General features: G+C 41.0%; 1 protein-coding gene across 6 annotated transcripts in view; it reads right to left on the minus strand.

The window, feature by feature from the left end:
- Window positions 1–20993, minus strand: part of Eya1 (EYA transcriptional coactivator and phosphatase 1) — a 141008-nt gene that overhangs the window by 69493 nt on the left and 50522 nt on the right. For all 6 annotated transcript variants that reach the window (XM_057790683.1, XM_057790682.1, XM_057790679.1 and 3 more), the window contains 2 exons: window positions 13890–13972; window positions 13315–13501 (listed from right to left, as the gene is read on the minus strand). In XM_057790683.1, coding sequence (XP_057646666.1) covers window positions 13315–13501; window positions 13890–13972 — 270 coding nt within the window. The remainder of the gene's footprint in view (window positions 1–13314; window positions 13502–13889; window positions 13973–20993) is intronic.

Here is a 20993-nt window from a genome sequence, read left to right on the forward strand (position 1 = left end):
CCCACTAAGAGAAATCCTCATCTGTTTTTTCTAGATGGTGGTTAGTGTCACCTTTGTGCTGACAATGGACCACAGCGCCTGGCACTACCCAGTTCACTGCGTCTCCTCTATCCTCCTACTTAGCATTCTGACTCAAGGGAACAACTAACTTATGCTTTGGCACTAAGGACTTTCACATATTGCTGATGGGTTTCCCTTCTCACTCTTCAGATTAGTCCATGTCTCCATCTGTGCTCACCTGTGAAGATGACAACTTCTCCCAAATGCTTCTCCTGCAAAACCCACTTTAATGAACCCTGCACCCCCCTATCCTCACCCCTATTACTCTATAACGAACGCTCTATCTTCTTATCCTCACCCCTACTTCTCAATAACGAACTCTCCACCTCCCTATCCTCACCCCTACTTCTCTATAACAAACCCTCCACCTCCCTATCCTCACCCCTACTTCTCTATAACAAACCCTCCACCTCCCTATCCTCACCCCTACTCCTCTCCGCCTTCACCCTGGCCTTCCATGCACTTTTGGAATTCACAAATGCAGTCTTCCTTCCAGGCCTTGATCCATGCTGTTCCCTTTCCCCAGAACACTCTTCCACAGTTCCTGAGGTGACTCCTCCTTCTCCAGCTTGGCAGAAGTCACCTTGCCAGGAGTCTTCCCAGATAGCTTTCCTGCCCTTATAACTACAGCTCATTGTAAACTCCTGCTTCCTGCGCCAAAATATGCTCCTGCGAGCCTCTACTCTATTTTGTATACTGCCAAGTCTCTCACGTCCAGAATTATGCCTGGAAATGGTTCAGATCCAAAACACATTATTTTAACAACTTGGTAGGGAAACATTTTATAGTTCACACAGAGTACACCTGATCATTGATAACTCCTCCCCCCACACACACCCATTCACAAGATCTATTTAACCCTTTTCTTGAGAAGTATGTCCCAGGTAAACTCTACTTGATGTATCTTCATTCTATTTGAGGAGGATCTGACAGGAGATATCAAACACATTAGGTTCATTCCACCCTCTTGCTTCGGCAGATTCCAACAGTCCAGTGCTAGATGAAAATCTTGAGGTTGTGCTGGAGTTAGAACTGGAGGCATGGAGGAAACAGGACTCTCTCTGGCCTTCAGGATTTCTTCCACTCCAGACTGGTCAGGGGTAAGTTAGTATCCTCATAGATTCCGGTTAGGAAAAGGTAAAGGTGCCAGCCAGCATGAGCCACAGCCAGGGCACAAACCCAGGGCAGAACATGGACAACTGATTAGTTCAAGTTCTTTTATAGTGTACAACATAGCCTACAAAATAGATGTCCCAGTCTATATAAATTTCAGAGTAGGCTTGCTCACTTGTATTTATATGACTATCCGGAGGTTGTCTATTCCTCAGCTCCCTCGGAGACCATACTATTGTGAAGATGTCACCTAGCTGATGCAGAGAAGAAAGCATTCTGCTCAAGCACATTAGTGTTGTTGTCATGCTAACTATTCAAAGCCATCAATTTGGGCTCAGATATGTTGTTTGTAAAGACGATCTTATATGATCTCTTAGTTCAAACTACTTTCGCTCTTTAATGAAACTCAAATGCAAGCAAGTGCTGATGACCCAAATGCCCTGTCCTGGAGTCCACTTATAAATGCTCTATTGTGATACTCTGAAACCTACATCCCCTCTCTACCTTTTGTCTATCTCCCATTCAGACATCATTCAATGCTGAGAACAAGCTTCATCTCCTCTGTTGTTTTCCCTCCAAATACTCAAAATCTCTGTTCCGGGGCTCTTTACAACCATGGCTCTCTCTAGAGCTGCATTCTAATGTTTCAACTTCTTTTGGGTTCATCAGATACATGGCTGTCTTCTGTATTGATAAAATGCTTTCTAAGGTCAGGGAATGACCCCTTAGGTTCTTCATCTCCACAACACCCAACTGAATATTCAAAGTAAAGAGAGCTTTATCTCATGAGATCTTGCAGCATAACTTCTTCATATGTATGTATACACACACACACACAAACACACACATATATGTGTGTGTGTCCTTTTTATTTGGTGAGGAGGGTACTAAGAGTTAAACTTAAGAGCTCACATATTCAAGGCTAGTGTTCTATCTCTGAGCTGCACCCTCAGCCCCCTTGCAGTACATCTTCATTCAAATCCTCAAATTTCTCCATAGAGGAAATGGTGCTTTCTATGTTCTCTATGGCTAGGGAACAGAACAATGCAACGTAATAGCACAACTAAATATATCTCATGGGAAATGCAGCCTTTTATTAACAGTTATCAATCTCAGAAGCTGAATCCAGGGAGATCGTTATATAAACAACTTATGGAATGGGTGCTGTAGGGAAAACCCTAAAGGAGGCTGGGAGAGAAAGCAGCCCATGCACGTCCCGCAGTCCTCACAGCGAACTGAGGGAGGAGGGGTAGTGTGGGGTAACACATAAAGCAAATATATTGGAAATCCTTCCATTTTTACTATTCTGCCATAGACAACACACTTTAAAAAATTAAGTATTTGAATTAAGGAGGTTTGGGGCTCTGACTGTAAGGTGAAAAGATGGAAGAGCATCTGCTCTTAGAAGGCTCCAGCTACATAATGCTGTGGTTCGAATACTGAGTGTCTTCTGAATCCCATTTGCTGAAGTCCCTAGAGTAGCGCTACTGGGAAGTAGTGAAAACTGTATCACTTTCTCTTACTTTGCAGTGCTGGGGAGCAACTCCAGGGCCTAATGCAAGTTAGGTAAATGCTCTACACCGAGTCACATCTGCAGCATAGCTGAAACCGTCCAGGGATGGGTCACTTGAACTTGCCCTCAAAGCAGACTATGGGAGTGCATCCCTATTCTCCTTCCTTTACTTCCTGAGAGGGTGTTTCTCTCTGCCATACATCCCACCCATGACACGCCACCTCTGAACAGACCCAAAGCAATGAAGCCAACACATCAAAGACAACAATGACTGAAACTGTGGGTCCAAATCAATCTTTCTCTTCATACTCCGATTTTTCCCCCTCAGGTAGCCTGTTACCATGACAACAAGCTGACTAACATATAGCAATGCTCAAAGTGGTCTGCATGCATAGTATCCAAAGAGGTGACATTCTCCGGTCCCTCAGCGGTAACTTGGTACTCAAATTCAGTACCAATTCCAGAGAAGGCAGTGACTGTTGAGTAAAACATTTACAGGTTTTCATTTTATTTTCAGAATGATTTACACCCTGCTTTTCCAAGAAAGGCTGAGAACACCCTACCTACTAAATCTAAGCTCACGCGTGTGTTTTCACATGAGTGCGTTTGTGTAAGAGAGTCCGAGGTCAAGCTTGGGCTTTAGTCCCCAGAGCTTTCCACCTGGAAAGAACCTCAGGCATCTCCCTGTTCCCACACCCTGGAGCTAGCACCTGAGTGCCTGGATTGCTTGCTCATCACCCTGCTCCTCCCCCTCCTTCCCCGGAGCTAATGCCTGAGTGCTGGGATGCATGCATTCATCACCACATTCAGCTTCTTACTTGTCGTCTGGAAGATCCCCATACTTGGATGCCAAGCCCTTTACTGACAGCGCTGTCTCCACCCTTGTCCCCTTTTCAGGAAAGGATAACAAGGGATATGGCGCACACAAGTTTCTATGCCCCAGGGTTTGTGATCAATACTGGACAGAGACACAAGGGAGGCCAGAGACCAACTTGAAGGAGTTAGTTTTCTCTTTCCACAATGTGGGTCTTAGGTATTGAACTCAGCTTGGCAACAGGTACCTTTATCCACTGAGTTGATTCACTGGCTCTAAATAGTTACTTTCAATGTAGTTACTGGTTTCTGGGTTGCGTAAGACATAAGTTAGCCATGCTGAGAGAGAAATTATAGTCTCTTAGGAAAATCACAGGTACTGCCAGGAAGGGGCCCAGGAAGAAGGCCAGAGGCCTAAGAGAGCCTGTGATATTCCTCAAAAGGCACTTGGGATTCACAGGGACACAAGAGGAAGAGGCCATCACCAATTACAATTACCTATGGCAGTGTTCCCAGGAAAATGTACACATGGAGCCCTCACCCTTTCGCCCTCTTTTATCAGATCCTGGCAAATAGGAAGGAAGAAATAAGCAAGTAAAAGAAAGAAATGACTTCAATAATGCCTTGATTCCATTGAATATTTTTCGGTTTTTGCATTCTCAGTGAATATTACCTTATCAAACAACATAAGCCTTGGAACTGGAGAGCTGGATCAGTGGCAAGAGTGTTTACTGTCTAAGCATAAGGACCTGATTTCAGATCCTAGCATCCTTATAAGAAGCTTGGCACTCATGGCTGCGGGAGGGGAGGACATGAGGACCAGTGGGCACGAGTCTAGCTCCAGGTTGACTGTGGCAGGCACCGTTCAAGGGAACAAAACGGATGGTATAGAACAGAACACTCAATGTCTTCCTCTAGTCTCCACACATGTACTCATGCATACATTCACACTATACCCCTCACGCATGCATGATGCCACCTCCACATGCATGCATGCGCTGCCACCCCCACATGCATGCATGCACTGCCACCCCCACACAAAATGAGAAGATAGAAGACTTAAGCAGCCTTGATAAGATGGGTTGTTAGAAGCAGCATCTTCACATAGGATCTTGTCTGAAATCAACTAAAGGCATGTCAACTTCTTGACTGGTATTACATAGTAAACCAGCACTCCTGGATCAACCAATGCTGGCTGAATGAGTTGCGGAGGACTGTTTTGACTTCTCTGTTTGTATTCTGTGGCCATGATGCCTTCTTCACACAGGCACTAGCTGAGGGCTTCTAGGTAAATGAATGCCCCGTCACACCCCAGTGGCGAAACAAAGGATCATCTTCTCTGTAGCATGTTCCTTACTTACTACCTAATGCTTGGTGGACAAGTTCAAAATGCCCGTCATTCTCCTCACACCACTCAGATGCTGACTCAAGTCCCCACTGTCACTCTATGTGTAGGCAACAGGGAAGTAACATTTTGTGGCTTTCCTTGACACAACCGCAGAGCACAATGCGCAGTAATAATGAACTTCAAGCAAGGAGAGCCTACTGGTGCCCTGAGTTCAGAATCTCTTTTTTTTTTTCTCACATCTTTAGTCCCAGCACTGATCATGGTGTCTCTCACACAAGCATTTACAAATCCCCATGGGATATATGAATGAAAGGGAATACCTGGGGGTCTAGAACAGGCCAGATACTTTGATAGTCAGTCCATTTAATCTGTGCAGTCACCTTTCATCACAAACAAAAACACCCAAGTTGAGAACTTTAATTCAAAAGATTAAAAATGTTTCAAATATCTAAGATATTTTAACTTTTAACATGATCCTCAAAAGGAAAATACCACCTATACCTCATGTAATGGATTTCAGGCACAGCAAAGCATTATTTAATACCACTTGCAGACTCTGTATACAAAGAATGTATTAAACCAACTTAGACATGTTCTACCGCCATGATTTCTCATTATGTAATTGCAGCTCTTTTAACATTTTGAAAAGTCAAGTCTGTAATACTCCTGGCTTCTATAATTTCAGGTAAGGGATGCTTAAACTATACTAGTCTTGACTCAAAGAGATCTACTGCTCATTGCTTGTCAAGAGGAAATGACAGAATCAGAATTCAAACCCAAGGACAGCTAGACCAACTCCAAGTCCTGGTCTACCATCTCAGTTTCTCTACATTGAACGCCAAGGGAGACTGGTGCCCAAGAGGCATTCAGAGATATTCCCTGGTTGAGGTGCTGGGTAGGTAGAAACAGTGGTACTCAGGTAGTTACAGTAAGGAAAGCAAGGGATATTATATTCATTCTCAGAAGCATCGACATGCCAGAGGGCGAGAAGGAAACCTGAAAAGTAGAAAGATCTCCGTCATAAGACCTTAAAAGCCATGTCCCTAACTTGTTCTACCTCAGGATTTTTCAAGAAGGTTGAGCTGTGTGGGAAAGGTCACACCATGTCACTCTGCCTCCCGAGGAAGCAACTTGAGCACGTGTCAGGAGACTCCCCTGAGAACAGGCTGAAAACTTGGAAAATTGAATCTTTCTAGATTCCTTTTCTGTATTCAACAAGGTGATGGATGACCTTCAACAAAGGCATTTCTTTATAAAGGCAGTCCCAAGTTTATAGCTAATAGCTGCCCATCTACTTCAGGTGAAATACGTGGGTTCATAGATGACAAGAGGGTGGCTGATTTACAATATAACCGTATTCTAGGGAGTTTTCAATCAGTCTGAAATTCAGAATCTTTTTTTCTTATGAAACAATGGCAGATATGATTTCTAGATCAAGCTACGATCACAAAGTGAACCAGGTGAAGAACTACACACACAATATGAGAGAGTAGAAAATTGTGCCCCTGAATAGCAGCAGCGGTATGAACTGAGAAGCAGAAACATTTCTATAAAGGTCCTAAAGAAACTTGACTTTAATTTTAGAAGAAGATACTTGAGAAAGTTTCAGAAGACATCATTAAAAATGTTAGAAAGTGATTTAGGATGCTAAGATTTCCACTTTCATTCTTAAATGAATGGCTTTCATTTTACTTGGTACAATTCTATTCTATGCTATACCTGCATTCAGTGCTTTTCTGACCTGGAGAATTTTAAAAAGTAAAAATGCAGTCGGGCAAATCAGAGAATGGGCCTCTTGGGGATGGAGGAAAAAGGAAGAAAATGACAGAGAAATGACAAATTGTTCCCCAAGCAAAACATGGCGGGTAGCATACGAATTAGGGAGAGGTACACACTTGAGAGCGTGGAAGAAGCCTCCAGTGATCTGCACACCACTCTTAGAACTCTGAGACTCTAAAATACACAGAAACTTAAAGCCTGCCTTATTCTGTGGGGGTCGGTGCTCATTCAAACTTCATCTATTTAACAGAATACCCCATTGTAGATGTCTCTGTTGAGTGTCATTAATGACTTAAGAAACTGGAACACAGCTGCAACCTCTTAGGGCTTTTCATGTACATTTTCACTTTTCTGTCCATGCGAGTGCTCAGGCCCAGCTGCTCTCTGCAGCAGCACCCTTTCCTGCTTAGGAGCCCACGCTTGAAGCCAAGGGTCTAGAGCTGGTGCATGTTCTGACGCTGACTTCGTCTTAGCTTTCTCATCTGTGAAACATGGGTACGCGACCACACTGTACAGATTTCTGGGTAGCTGGGTGATAATTAATTAAGTTAATATGTTCAGGGAAAAAAGAAAGAAATTGAATGTGGAAGGGTCGTAGCTAAAGACCATCCTTATTAGGCAAGAGCAACCTAGGGCCTGGTCACAGACAATAAGGGGAGACTCACTCTACTCTGTGAACACTGTTGTCCCTTTCTTATTTTGTACTATGTTAATGCGTCATTACTGCTCAGTAATAAAAAATACTCACCAAACTGAGCTTACAAGTTTAGATATCAACCTACCAATCATACCTTTAACACTTAATCCAAAACTCACTTACTGGGATGAGGGTTAATTTGACAGTAGAACATTTGCTTAGCACGGGAGAAGTCCTTGGTTTGACTGTGAGCCCTTCAAAAACCAAACAAACAAATCCACTCTCAAACTCTCTGATTCTAGTTCAATGAAACAGAAGGATGTTGGACACTAATAGCCATATGTCCTCTGACCAACCATCCCTACTATACATGGATGTGTGTTGGTCCAACAGGATGCTTAGCATTTTATGATATTCCAAATAAAGAATCCATTGTGGAGGAAGCTAAATAACGAGTGTTTTGGGTGGCTAACTTAATTAGATTAATAACATGTGTATGATTTGATTTTGATTACTGATGTATAAGACATATATTCCACATAAATACGCTGAAGACTCCAGTGTCCTAAAGTGGCTCAGTAAGCTGTCATGACCCTTGGTGAACTCATCAAAAACCTTAGGCAAATCAAAGTGAGTCATGGAATGAATAATTTCTCTAAGTCTGAATCTGCACTTCTTACACTGCACACCTAATACAGGTGGTCGCTGGCCACCTCCCGTCCACATTTAATTAGAAAATTTGTGAAATTTTTCCAAATGATAAAATTCATTTGTACTGTATTTTAACATCATAAAACATAAAATGGACTTTACTTCTACGTAGTTTATAGTCCCGTTAGGGTACCGCTGCATGTCCTCCAAGGAAACAGAAAGGAAGAAAACAAATGCCATCAAGACACACAAATCCAACAGCCCCGAACAAACATCTGTTTTCCCTTCTCACATCTTAATAGCCTGGCTATTTTAGATACAAACATTTATTTTGCTGACAAATGTTTCCAAAAAAGTTAGTGGAGATTATTTCACTGAAATGGTTTATTCTTAAGCTGAACAAATTGCAAAGTTCTTCAACGTCTACAGGCATCTGTGAAAATGAGCAAATATGGCCTGCAGATTTCCCAACCATTCAGGGCATGGCCAGCATGCAGGGATCAGGGTGCATGCTACAGACCACGGCCAGCATGCAGGGAGCAGGCTGCATGCTATTGCAAACCTTAGCATCATTTCTGCAGTGAGCAATCCCAGGCATGTGCAGTCCTAGATCCCAGACATGCATCTCCTGCGTTTATGGGGAGACGTCTAGCAGTTTAGTTTTCCATTCTGTCACACCGAGTTCCTGCAAGAGCACAGAGTCCTGGGCTTTGCACCGGCTCTGTCCCGTTTTTCAAGTCCTTTGCTCCACTTTCTTGTGCTTTGGCAGGGATCAAAGAGGCAGAGGGAACAAATGGTTTCCCATGCATATTGAATTCCCTCTTACACTGATTTTTCCTCTGTCACTTGAAATTCAATATTGGCAAGGCTCCTGCACATCACCTTAGCTACCAAGTCGTCTGCATGCGGTCAGTGAGCCCTAAAGGGAGAGTTCAACCCATTCTTTTTGAAAAAAATTTACATGTCTATGGCATTCATAGGAAAATTCTCTCCTAATAAATAAACAATTGGCTTTTATTTCCCATCAACTGCAAAGGTGTTTCCCACCAGACACCCTTTTCTGTCACTCTGATTTGCTTTATAGCAGTAAAAAAAGAAAAGAAAAATTACAAGACTCGTAAGCAAAGATTTCTTTCCTAAGAATTCAGCCACAACATTCTTAGCTTCCTGACGTTTACTGGACATTAAACAGCTATGTGCCTTTGGGATCCATTGCACTAAAACTGACCCTCTAACACCTTCTGACTCCTGGTCAACTCATCCCAAACTGTAGGCAAACCTGTAAGAAGTGGACAAATAGAATGGACCTCATGGCCTTGGTGTGTAATAACGAACTTAAAACTCTAAACTCCAGAGTTATATTTGAGTATATTTGATTATGTATTATTATGAAAATGATAGTTGCCATAATTAGTAGGAACTGTTCTGAGAGATTTGGGACAAGAAGTACATTTTCAAAGCAAATTACTTAACAAGAAATAGTAGCTGTGCTTCGAGTGAACATCCGTATTGAGCTTGTGTGCATGTTTCATGTGGTAAAATATATATTATATATTATAAATATGTATTATATTTAATATATATTAAAGAATCACTTAGTTTCTTCTTTGAGAAAAGACGGTTTATTTTAAAAGTTCCTTTGTAATAATACTTTCAAGTCACTAAATTCTTTACACATCCTTTTGAAAACACACATTTGGTTATATTAATTTGAGGGTTTAGTACAAGATTATACAATTTATACCCCAGAGCCTAAGAGACAGTATGTTAAGTTGCCTATTAGCAAAAGATGAAACACACCAAAATTTCCTTTCCCATCTTTCTACATTTTAAACACTGAAGAAAAAAAATTGAGTTACTAAAACAGTCTTTTAAGGAAGAAACTGAAAGCAAATGCAGTTCATCATTTTAAAGCTAACAAAAACCGTGACTTGATCTGACACTGCTTGTGTCTGGGATCTCACAGGAAACTACACAGCTGATTTTGCTCCAATTTTTTAATAGAGTGGAATTATAATTTTTATGAATACCCTCCTTTATCGGAGCAACATTCTTTCTCAAATGCTAGAGAGCCATTTAATTGATAAAAGAGGAATAATCAAATGATTGTAGCTGGTGAAAATATTGTACACCATCAAAGTTCTCAGATTTTCCTTTCCTATAAATTCACTGAAAGAAAGGGTTTCAATGGCAATGAATATTATGTAAACATATTTTGTAGTAAATTAACAAAAAAAAAGAACCTGTGACATTTTGTGGTGTACCCAAAACCAGTAATGACATGGAAACCTAACTAACAGTGAAAGAAGACCTGAGATCAGTCACCCAATCACCCATCAAATCAAAAGTCCATTAAAAAAATAAGGAAGTAACAAAATTAAAATAAAGTCTATAAAATTAAAAACGTGAAGGGAAGAAAAGAAACAAAGAGCCTCTCCTTTCCTAAAATAAGGACAGTTAACAATTTGGCGACATAACCTCACTAATCCTGATGAAAATGGAAAATGTACAGACTGCTAATACCACAAATGGAAGAGAATCATCACTAGATATTTAAAACTGTTAAAGTAACAATAAAATTATCATGAGTCAGGAACACTTATGTCTATAGTTACCGCCCTTGAGGCTGAGGCAAGGGTCAAGAGTTTGGAGTCAGCCAGAGCTAAATGTCTCAAAAAAACAAACAAAACAAAACCCATCTTTAATGACCAATATTATGCTCATAGATTAGGTAGACTAGGTGACATGGATCAATTCCTTGAGAGAAACAGCCTGCTGAAATTCCTGTGAAGGAGATAACGTAAACAGATCTACTTATCTGAATTAATTACAGATCCAAAGAGAAACCACTAGACCCAGATGAGTTCACTAGTAAATTTTATCAAATATTTAATGAACAAACTATTTGAATTCTCTATCGTCACCTAGAAAACACACACAAAGGGAATGCTTCCCAGTTTAGGCAATAAGGCTAGCATTATGCTAATAGTAAAACCAGATGCAGACATCACAGGATATGAACACTATAGACAAGGATTTCTCACAAATATACATGTGAAGATTCTCAAGAAAGTATCATCAATTGAGTCCAAGAACATATATAAATAATTATACAATATGACCAAGTGGGAATAGCATAGGTATGTAAGGTTGGTTCAGCTTTGGAAAATGAAAGAACTGCAATCCATCAAATCAGTATGTTAAAGAAGAAAAGTTACAAACATTTCAACACGTGTGGACAAAGCGCTTGACCAAACCCAATAGCCCCACTCATGACAAAGTAGGATCAAAGGGAAGGCTCTGCTCCTGCTAAAGGCCATCTGAAGACAATGACGGTGCCCACGTTCTATTGGACACCCTCATGGACAGGAGTGCACGAACAGCACAGACTGGAGCTGCTGGGTTATTTTTAAACAGAACAAAGAAGACACATAGTTGGGGCAGGGAAAGGTGGAAGTAACTATGGTTGGAGTTGTGGAAGGAGTTAGCTGGGGTTATATATTAAATATTAAAGAATTAATACAGATATATTTTTGAATGATACAATTAATCTCCCACCCAATGAGTGAGAATCTAGATGCTTTCTTGCTGCACAAAGAACAGGAAAAAGTCAACTCCTTTCTCACCTCTATTCAACACTCCACTGGAAAGCCCAGCTAATAAAGAGCAAGCCCAGAACTACCTAGGTTACGGTGGAAGAAAGAAACCCTTTGTTCACAGATGACAGCTGTCCCCCTACTCAATGCTGAAGAATGCCCCCTAAAGAGGGAAAAGATAAACTTCTGAAATAAATGATCACAACAGGGTTAAGACATGAAAAGTCATAGAAATTACACTATCACTCTCTTGTACACCATCATTTAGATCAGCAGGGGAACAGTAGCAGGAAAAGGGGAGGAGAGAGACAAGACATTTACAAGAACAGCATGAAGAAAAGTACAACATTCAGATGAAAGAAACCCAAGATATTCCAGGCCCATGGATAGAAAAACTCAGTATAGTCAGGATACTAGTTTGTACCAAGCTGATCTAGAAATTCAACATAATTCCAAGTGAAATGCTAGACCAGTGGTTCTCAACCTGTGGGTTGCCTAAAACCTTCATAAAATATAGATATTTACATTATAATTCAGTAGCAAATATACTGTACAGTAGCAAAATTATAGTTATAGAGTAGCAACAGAAATAATTTTATGGTTGGGGTCATCACAGCATGAGAAACTACACTTTAGTTTTCCAGGATTCCAGGATTCCAGAATATTGCCATTACCCAATGGACTACATAATTCAGAAAAAAAATCACACCCGAGACGATTTTTGATAAGGGTATGCATTTGTTAATTTAAATACTCAAAAACGTACCAGATATTTCATAAATTATTCCAATTCTTTCAGTTAATATTTATGAATTTTCACCATTAAAGTTTCTTTTTTCCCTTCTAAGAAGAAAGGCAAGTCACTGTCACAAAATGAAGGGATTCTTTGAATTCCTTCTGTAGACAACAGGAAAAAACTCTTACTTTGTGAAAACAACAGGTGGGCCCATAAGCATGAGATGAAGGGCTCCAGTTTTTAAAGTTAAGATAATGGGGTGAGAGGTTTGAGAGAAAATGCAGGAAGATTAATTGAGGAAAGTAAGCATACAATGCTGGATGGTTACTTGTCCCCAGAAGAACAAACTAGTGGAGGGAAAGAAAGAAAAAAGACAATGGAGCTAAGATCCCCAGCTGGAGAAGCACTTTGTCGGCAAGACCTTGGGCAGAAGTATAAAAACTGTCCACAACCATTTACACTGCTATACAAGCCACAGTGTGTCGTGGGAGGAGAAGGATGGGCTGGGATATGCTCACACTAGAGACACTGGTACACAATCCACAGTGTGTCATGGGAAGGGAACGATGGGCCGGCTTCTTGGTCTGCACAATTCCCCTTTGAGATTTTTTGAAATATTTCAGTTTTTTAAACTTTCAGCAATGTACTGCTATCAGGCAAATCACTATGTAATTATACAAACATTAAATTCTAAATATTGAAATCTATTTGGATATTCCATGTGTAGTATTAAATTAGTCTCATATCTAGTTATCAATAATAGTAAGCAGTTATTTCTAAGTATATTCCTAAAGGCTAGGTTCTATGTATACTATACAATGAAAACTGAGAATATTGTTCAATAAATCAATAAAACCTCCCATGTGTCTGATAAGTCACATACCTTATATTAACATTTTCAAACAAATAAGCAATAATAAATGTGGCGCCACAATTGTGTAGTCCGAAGTAGTTAAGTATTTATGAAAATCTGCCAAAAGGGTACAACCTACTGCGTGAATTGACAACCTCAGAAAAATGCAGGTAAGCATAAGAATAGAGCCAACACGAAGTAACACACGTGGTTACCTGCTGTGGGGTCCGTGACGGCCTGACTCGTGATGCCAGAAGGTGGTTCTTGGAGTTGGTAAGTGGCGTTGGTCGACGGTGTCGTTGGGCTGGCATTACTGCTTGTCATGTAGTGCGCTGGATATGGGGAGCTGTTATAATACTGGGCATACTGACCCTGGCCAAAGCCGGGATAAGATGGATAGTCCTACCAAATCAAAGCACAGGGGAGTCGAGGGTCAAGGCACTGCTGCTCATTACCCACACTGCACATTCAAATCGTAAATGCTGTGTTTATATGTCTTTCGTGACGTCATATAAGCACTACGTATTCACTCATGAGCTCAGTCTTGCAAGCAAACTTTAGGCAAGGACGTAGAAATCTTTCAGAACTTCCATTCTATGTACAGCACAAACAAAATGAAACCCATCTGCAATCCGTAAGACTCACCATAAATGACGGCTACAGAGATTGCAGAAAGGAGATGATTAAAAAGCATGAGAAAGCTCTCACGGTTTAACACAAACAACTCTTCCTTTATGTAAAATTGTGCATTTCGAAATGTTTCAGAAGTTAAATTCCCTAATTAAATTACCTGCTGTGAACTGTTAAATCCAGAGGAATTGGTGAGTGAATTATTTCCTGTATATAATCCTGATGACGTGGTAAAACTGCTACCTGGAACAGAGAGGAAAGACAGCTTGCTCAGTGACGTGCTCAGTGACGTAGGAGAACGTCATTCCCATAAGGGAGGGGTGGAGCCAGCTCCATCTTCTGCACTGGGATCCGCGGTCATGAATAGCATTTTATTCGACCATTTTAGGGGATGGAGAAAGGGCCCAGTGGTTAAGAATTTGCTGCTCTTCCTGAGTACCCAAATTCAGTTAACAGCAGCTGTAGGGGATCCAATGTCTCCTCTGAAAGTTGCACACGCGCACACAGGTTGCACTCACATTTAAAATTGAATATTAAATATTCCAAAAATGGTTAACCATTTCAATTATACTATATTAAAGAAGTTTAAATTTCAGAGTGCATGTGTAATTCAGAAAAAAACTAAGATCAAAAGTATGCATTTGTGTGGAAATACCAGCCAACAAGTTTTCCATTTTGTCTACAAAACACACTGTTTTTCAAGTCTTTTCATGAAATATGCAAAATACAATTGGAGCACTTTCTTCTCTGGAGCCCTTTCCTCTCTCACGAGTCCCTTCTTACTTTCCCTTGGTAAATTTTCCCTCCTTACAGTAAAATAAAGTGATCATACTGGCTCAACTTTAAGGTTCTTGATAGCTCAGAAGCTGTGCTCCTACTTCCAAGGACTTAAAATGCTCCCCAATGTCCTTATTTATGGGGCTATTATAACGGGCCTTTGAGCAGGCCCCTCATTATTTTATTTCATAGGAGAATACGTGGCAGCGCTTGAAATTCTTCCTACCAAGATTAAAGAGGAAGATTTATGTGCCACAGGTGTGGTTGAGCGCAGCACTGTCTCTGTTGGCTATCTGCATGGCTCAGCAATGAGCAGTAGGCACTGTGCACACACATCATGGAGTTCTTCCCTTACGTCATTCACAATACTACTGTTGAACTGTGCCAAACAAAAGCATGACTTTCGATGGTCTAACTAGCAGGCATTTCTAAATTTCTAAAATGATTAAGCTCAGAAATGAACAACTCGTGTGTGTGTGTGTGTGTTTAGATGTGTTATACACTGCAATACACAGAAATTCCTTGCCAAGAATTTACTCCAGGGAAAAGTAAGGAGTTTACATAGAGAGCTCAGCAAGGACGTTCTTCAGCAGCCCCGCCCTGCAAGGGAGCCTCTCTGCTGCAGAATAAAGATTGTTAGGGGTGGTCTTTGATACGAGGTTTTTTTTTTTTTTTCATATTCTAATGAAACAACAAAACTGCCTTTAACTATTTCATCTGGAAATACTCTAGAAAGCATTAAAATGTTAAGGAGTACAAACCTGGGCTGGAGAGGTGACTCAGCAGGTAAAGGTACTTACTGCCAAGACTGATGACCAGACCTTGGTCCCCAGGACCACATGGTGCAGGCAGATCAAGAAGAGTCTTCGATGTGAGCTCATTGATTGCACTGTGACTAACACAGTGATTGCTTCTCCAATTATTTATTTGCTACTAAACATTTAAATTTTGGCTTAACAATCAGAAAACATAGTTGTAGGGGTGTGATTTGTGGACGTGCACAGAGGTCAGAGGATAGCCCCAAGTGTCATTCCTCAGGCACCTTCCAATTTTGGTTGGAGGTAGGGTGTATCATTGAATGGAACTTTGCCAAGGAGGGCGGTCTAGTTGCCAAGCAAGCTGGAGGATCCCCCTCCCCATCTTGCCTCCAATCTCATCATCCCTGGGATTACAAGAGCATATCACCTTGCCGATTTTTTATGTGGATTCTGGGGATCCGAACTTGGGAACCCCTGTTTGCTAGGCAAGTGTCTTATGGGCAGAGCCACCTCCCAGGCCAGATTAGAGTCTTTGATGCATAAATTCAGAACTGCCTGGACTCTGGAAAGGTCAGCTACCTACTCTGAAATAAATTCCTCCTCTTCAAATCCTGCTTAAGACGGTTCTTAAACATCACGTGAGATGGTATTTCAGAAAGTACAATGACCGCCCCCATACACAGAGAACGGTGGCATTATTATTGTTTTTCCTGGCACACACTTACAAAATTCTCCAATGTATTTATGCATCTATCTTTTCCCTCTTTAGGCATTTCCAAATGAGAAAAGTACTTATCTCTTTGTATATTGGAAATTCTTTTCTTAGGTATTAAGCATCTATGAACTTCGACAGCTAGATTCACGAATTGGTTGCTTTTATTAACAGAGGAAAATATTTCCCAAGGTAGCTTCAAATGCACTCATCACACAGACTCGTGTTTGAGGCTTCTTCTCTTGTACATTTTAGAAACAGTCATTCTCCCAAGTCCAGAGCACCTCTCTGGGCCAATGAACTCTTTCACACTAGTAATACTCCAAACAATGAGGATTCAATGAAAAGGGGTCAATGTTAATGTTCATTTGCATAGGACAGCCATATGCTCACTAAACCATAAGTATTGGGTTCATACCAGTGATTCTGTGGGGATAAAAGGACAGTTATAACATAGACCGTGACCACACAGGACTTATCAGGATATCAGCTTTATTTTTCTTTATTTTTATTTATTTATTTTTTTTCTGAGACAGGATCTCTCTACATAGCCCTGGGTGGCTGGTACTTATCATGTAGACCAGGCTGGCCTCAGACTCAAAGATCCACCTGTTTCTGCCTCTCAAGTGCTGGGGTTACAGTATACACCATCATACCAGTTTATTTTGCTATTTAAACACAGAATTTCATGAGTAGAATTTCTTCTATATTTGTACATCAGAGAGTAAGTAATTCATAATGATAGTGATATACAAGGGAAGATAAAAATACTAAGCACTTAAAAATTCCTTACGAAATAAATCTAAATTTCTTCTGCATAAAAGCACACTTTTCTCAACTTCAGTTATTATATACAGTCAATAAGAAAAAAAATACTTTGGGTTATGACCTGTAACTTTAATTTAAACTGTACATTTTTAGGTTATGACTTGCTACTTTCAGCTAAATGACACATTTTGGGCAATAAATACTGACCTCCATAATCCCCACTCACCAAGAAAATGAATAAGATATAGAAAATATATTTTTAAATGGATATTTTCATTCCATAAGTTATTCCCTGGAACAACGTAGAAAAGACCATGGAAGCTATATTGGCACATACAGGCCACTAGGGTAGGGCCAAGTAAATCACAGTTCACTGCTCCAAATGGTACCCAAGTGACTTTCCAGACGTATGCTGTTTCTAGGACTGTGCACTAGCTCGAAGCCAACATCAGTTATACTCATTTACAGGCTGAGATTCCGTTCCACTCAGTGTGCCGAAGCAGAAGTTTAATGGCACCCCAGTGGCCTCAGGGACTTAATGCAACTTCCAAAAGGCTCTCACTTGGTTCAGGGAGAGGTGTACCTCCTAGAGACTGGCGCTCGGGCCGTATTCACTTTATCAGGAGCCAGGTCTCAGTGCTGGCTTCCCACAGAACTGGGGCAAACAGGGATGCTGACAGTCCAGGCTGCTAACACTCACTGTCAGTCACTGTCTTCTCAGCTAGCCTCTCCTCATTGGATAGCTCTCCTGCTGTCCTGTGCAAGTGGCAGGCTCTTCCTCTAATGAGCATGCCAGGTCCCGTCACCACCCCCCATCTGGAAAGTAACTCTTAGTGGCTCCCTGTTGCCCTCAGTATAAAGTCCAGCTCCTTATGCGGCTTGTTTATTAGACCTTAGCTGGTCCGATCCCTATTTATCTTCTGCACTTGTTTGATCTCTTCCTAGCAGCCCCAGTCCCACACCCCAGATGCCCATTCCAGACTAACTAGTGAGCCAGTATGTTGTTTCTCGAATGTCTTCCACACCACTCCTCTTTTCTGTGATCAAATACTGGCCTTAATTCCACACGGTCTGGAAACCAACTTCCTCAGAAAGCCCCCTATTTATTTCTCCTCCCTCCTCTGTCTGTATAAGCCTGGATCATTCTTCTTTCACTTATCTACCTTTCTTTAATCTATTAATGAGTCTGTCTTTGTAACGTGTATATATGTATATGTGTATGATCTCACCTGTGACTTACTATCAGTATTTTAATAATGTTTATTGTCTACTAATTCACCTATAAACAAATAAGAACTAATTACACTTGTTAGCCCTTTGTGAAATGGGGGTGTATGAAAGGTTATGCCCACAGATATTTTTATTACATTTAGATTGTGTGTATTGTATGTGCTTGTGTGTGTATATGTGTATACACGTGTATGTGTGCATGTATATGTGTGTGCATGTGTGTGTGTATATGATAAAAATGAGAGAACAATCTGTGAGAGTCTGTTCTCTCCTTCCATTATGTGGGACTCAGGAATTGAACTCAGGTTGTCAGGCTTGGCAGCAAATGCCTTTACTGCTGAGCTATCTTTTTAGCCCATAAATTGATATCATAGGCGGGGTTAATATTTTAGTTTTTCAGATAAAATAATGATCATTAGGATAAGGTACTACAGTTTGCGAGGGGTCAAAGTAATTTTCAAACAGAGGCCTGCCTGGCTTTAAAGTCTGGTCACATTTTTGTCCTGATTTATGGGGATTGGAAATTCACTGAAAATCATCCACGGTGAGCCGCCTAAATGACAAATCAAATGTGGCACCCCAAATCCTCAGAGCACTCATCCCACACACACTCCTGCTCACCCCTTCCAGACACACCCGTGGGGGAGCTAATAACATTTCATGCTACATGTGCAGCAAACACCTCAAGTTCTAAGAGGCGTGGCTCCCCTCATTAAGCCATTCCGTTCTAACCATGTCCACATGTCCTTCCTGTCCACGAGCATTGACTATTAGAGTGGCAAGAGTGTTTTCTTATATATTTGAATGCACGCAATCAAGATAGAGTTGATGATGACCTCTGAGTGATCAGGAGCCCCGATGAAAGGTGTCTGTCTGAGATCCTTCCCAGATCCAAGAATCCCAGCAGTTGGGGTAACTAATGTGTCTAACTTCAAAGCTTGTATGTTTCCATAACCCCAGAGAGCCTCAGTTTTACTACCGTGTTTCAGCACCAAATTCACTAGATGATCTAAGAACTCCTTCAAAAACATGCAACCAAAAAAAGCTATCTTTATGCACAAAGCAAGCAATCATACTCTTCCAGCATTGGCATTCCAGTGTGGGCATTGGTGAGTTCTTTCAATTTTTTTTAATATTTATTTTAAGTATATATTTATCATGTGTTCATATGTGCACACCTGAGTGCCACAGTACATATGTGGAGATCCAACGTGCTGGGACTGGTCATCTTCTGCCAGGTGGATCTGAGAACGTAATGCAGGTCAAGGTTGATGGAAAGCACCTGTGCCCGCTGAGCCATCAGACCAGCCTGTACCCGGTCCAACTCTTTCTGAACTGAGCAATGGATCACAAAGAGCAGAAAATCCCATGATGAGAGCTGCTCTGCAGACTTCAGTATCAATCCTACCCACCGGAGTTCACATAACGTCTGCCTAAGTGAAATGTATCAGAAATGTCCTATGCTGACATGTTTTAGGTTTTTATTTCACATAAAATCACGAACGTCACCCAAGGAGGAAAGAATCCTTCCTTAGAAGGTAGCTCGAGTTACTTTGCAGTGACTTCTAGTTAAGTTACACTTCAGGAGGATCGGAGGGTAGCACCTTCTACTGAATAGTTTAAGAAAATTGTATCTGCTAAAAGAGTTTGCTACTTTGAAAAGCCATATTTTCTTTGTCATGGAGAGGAGACTCCTTCCTAGCTCAGAATCACTGGAAAATGTCTTTTCTTTCAGAAAACTTGTAAAGAACACACAGTTTCCTGTCTGTTGGCCTCCTTGTAAGGTTGAGACTGTTTATGGAATAGGTAGATTACATCTCTTATTAAAAAACAAAATTTTATTCCATCAACACATCTTTACCAATTCTACAAACTCATGAGGACAATGGAGGAAAGAAAGTATGGGTTAGCATTGCTGGAGACCGGAGGAGACACCAGAAGCCTTGACAGGGGGCTGCCTGACCTTGAACTTGAAGCCACCAAGAAGACTGGAACAGAATCACAGCACTACGCAGAAAGAGCAGGGGGCACATTTTACCATCCATAGAATGGATGACAGTGAAAAAAAGCTTAATAGGGAAGTGGGAAGTCAAGGTGAAGGTGTATGGTGAGAGTTCCTTGATCATTTCTTAGAAAAGAAACACACAGGAAAAGAAATGGCATCGGGAAAATCCTAGAATCCTAAGGTTCAACATGTCAACATTGGTTAAGCAGGTCCCACAAAATGCTGTGATTCTCCTTCCAAAGATGGGGACGAATGAGGGAGCTATTTAATAAATGTCAGGGTGTACATGTGTATCTTGGCCTTGAGATGAGGACTGGGCTCTAGGGTAGAGAGTTGGGATGAGGTGCTAAGATATATTTTATCTAAGACAGTTCTCAAGGCCTCCATGTTTGGTCCACTATGTTAATTATCCATAATGTGGTCAAAACTGTTCTGAAATCTCACTGGGGCCTGTTTCCTTCAATTAATGCTTCTCCCCATCATTCATTTTCTCTATTCTTAAAGGCCTAGACAATCCTTATCTTTCCAATAACATTCTTTGACTCTTCCTGTGTGTACTGAATGTTCTGGGAATCCTGGCTTACTGATATCACAGTGTATCTCTTCCCTAGACCAGCTTTGAGCAAGTTCTTTCGTGTCTTTGCACCATGAGGCTGAGTCCTTAAATTCATTTGCTATATTTCCTTTGCATGTATATTTACGTGTAATGTGAATGCATGCTCAAAGTGTGTGAGGAAGCTTGTGGGAATGCATGATCATGCAAATGCCAGAATTTGCAGTATCAGCTATTGGCAGCATAGCAGAATACCAACCTTATGGTGCAGACAAATGCCTAAGAGATTATTCACTCTGTGAAGTTACATGCTGACGGCATATCACAAGTGTATTGATGAAAATACATTCTGCTTGCATATGAAAGGCTTCAGATCCAGAATGCAATAGTAACTTATTTATCCCTTTTTGTTTATTGTATATAGTGAGAGAGAAGGGAACATAGCTTCATTCTTTTACATG

The sequence above is a fragment of the Chionomys nivalis genome, chromosome 16, assembly GCF_950005125.1.
Source record: "Chionomys nivalis chromosome 16, mChiNiv1.1, whole genome shotgun sequence".
Lineage (NCBI taxonomy): Eukaryota > Metazoa > Chordata > Mammalia > Rodentia > Cricetidae > Chionomys > Chionomys nivalis.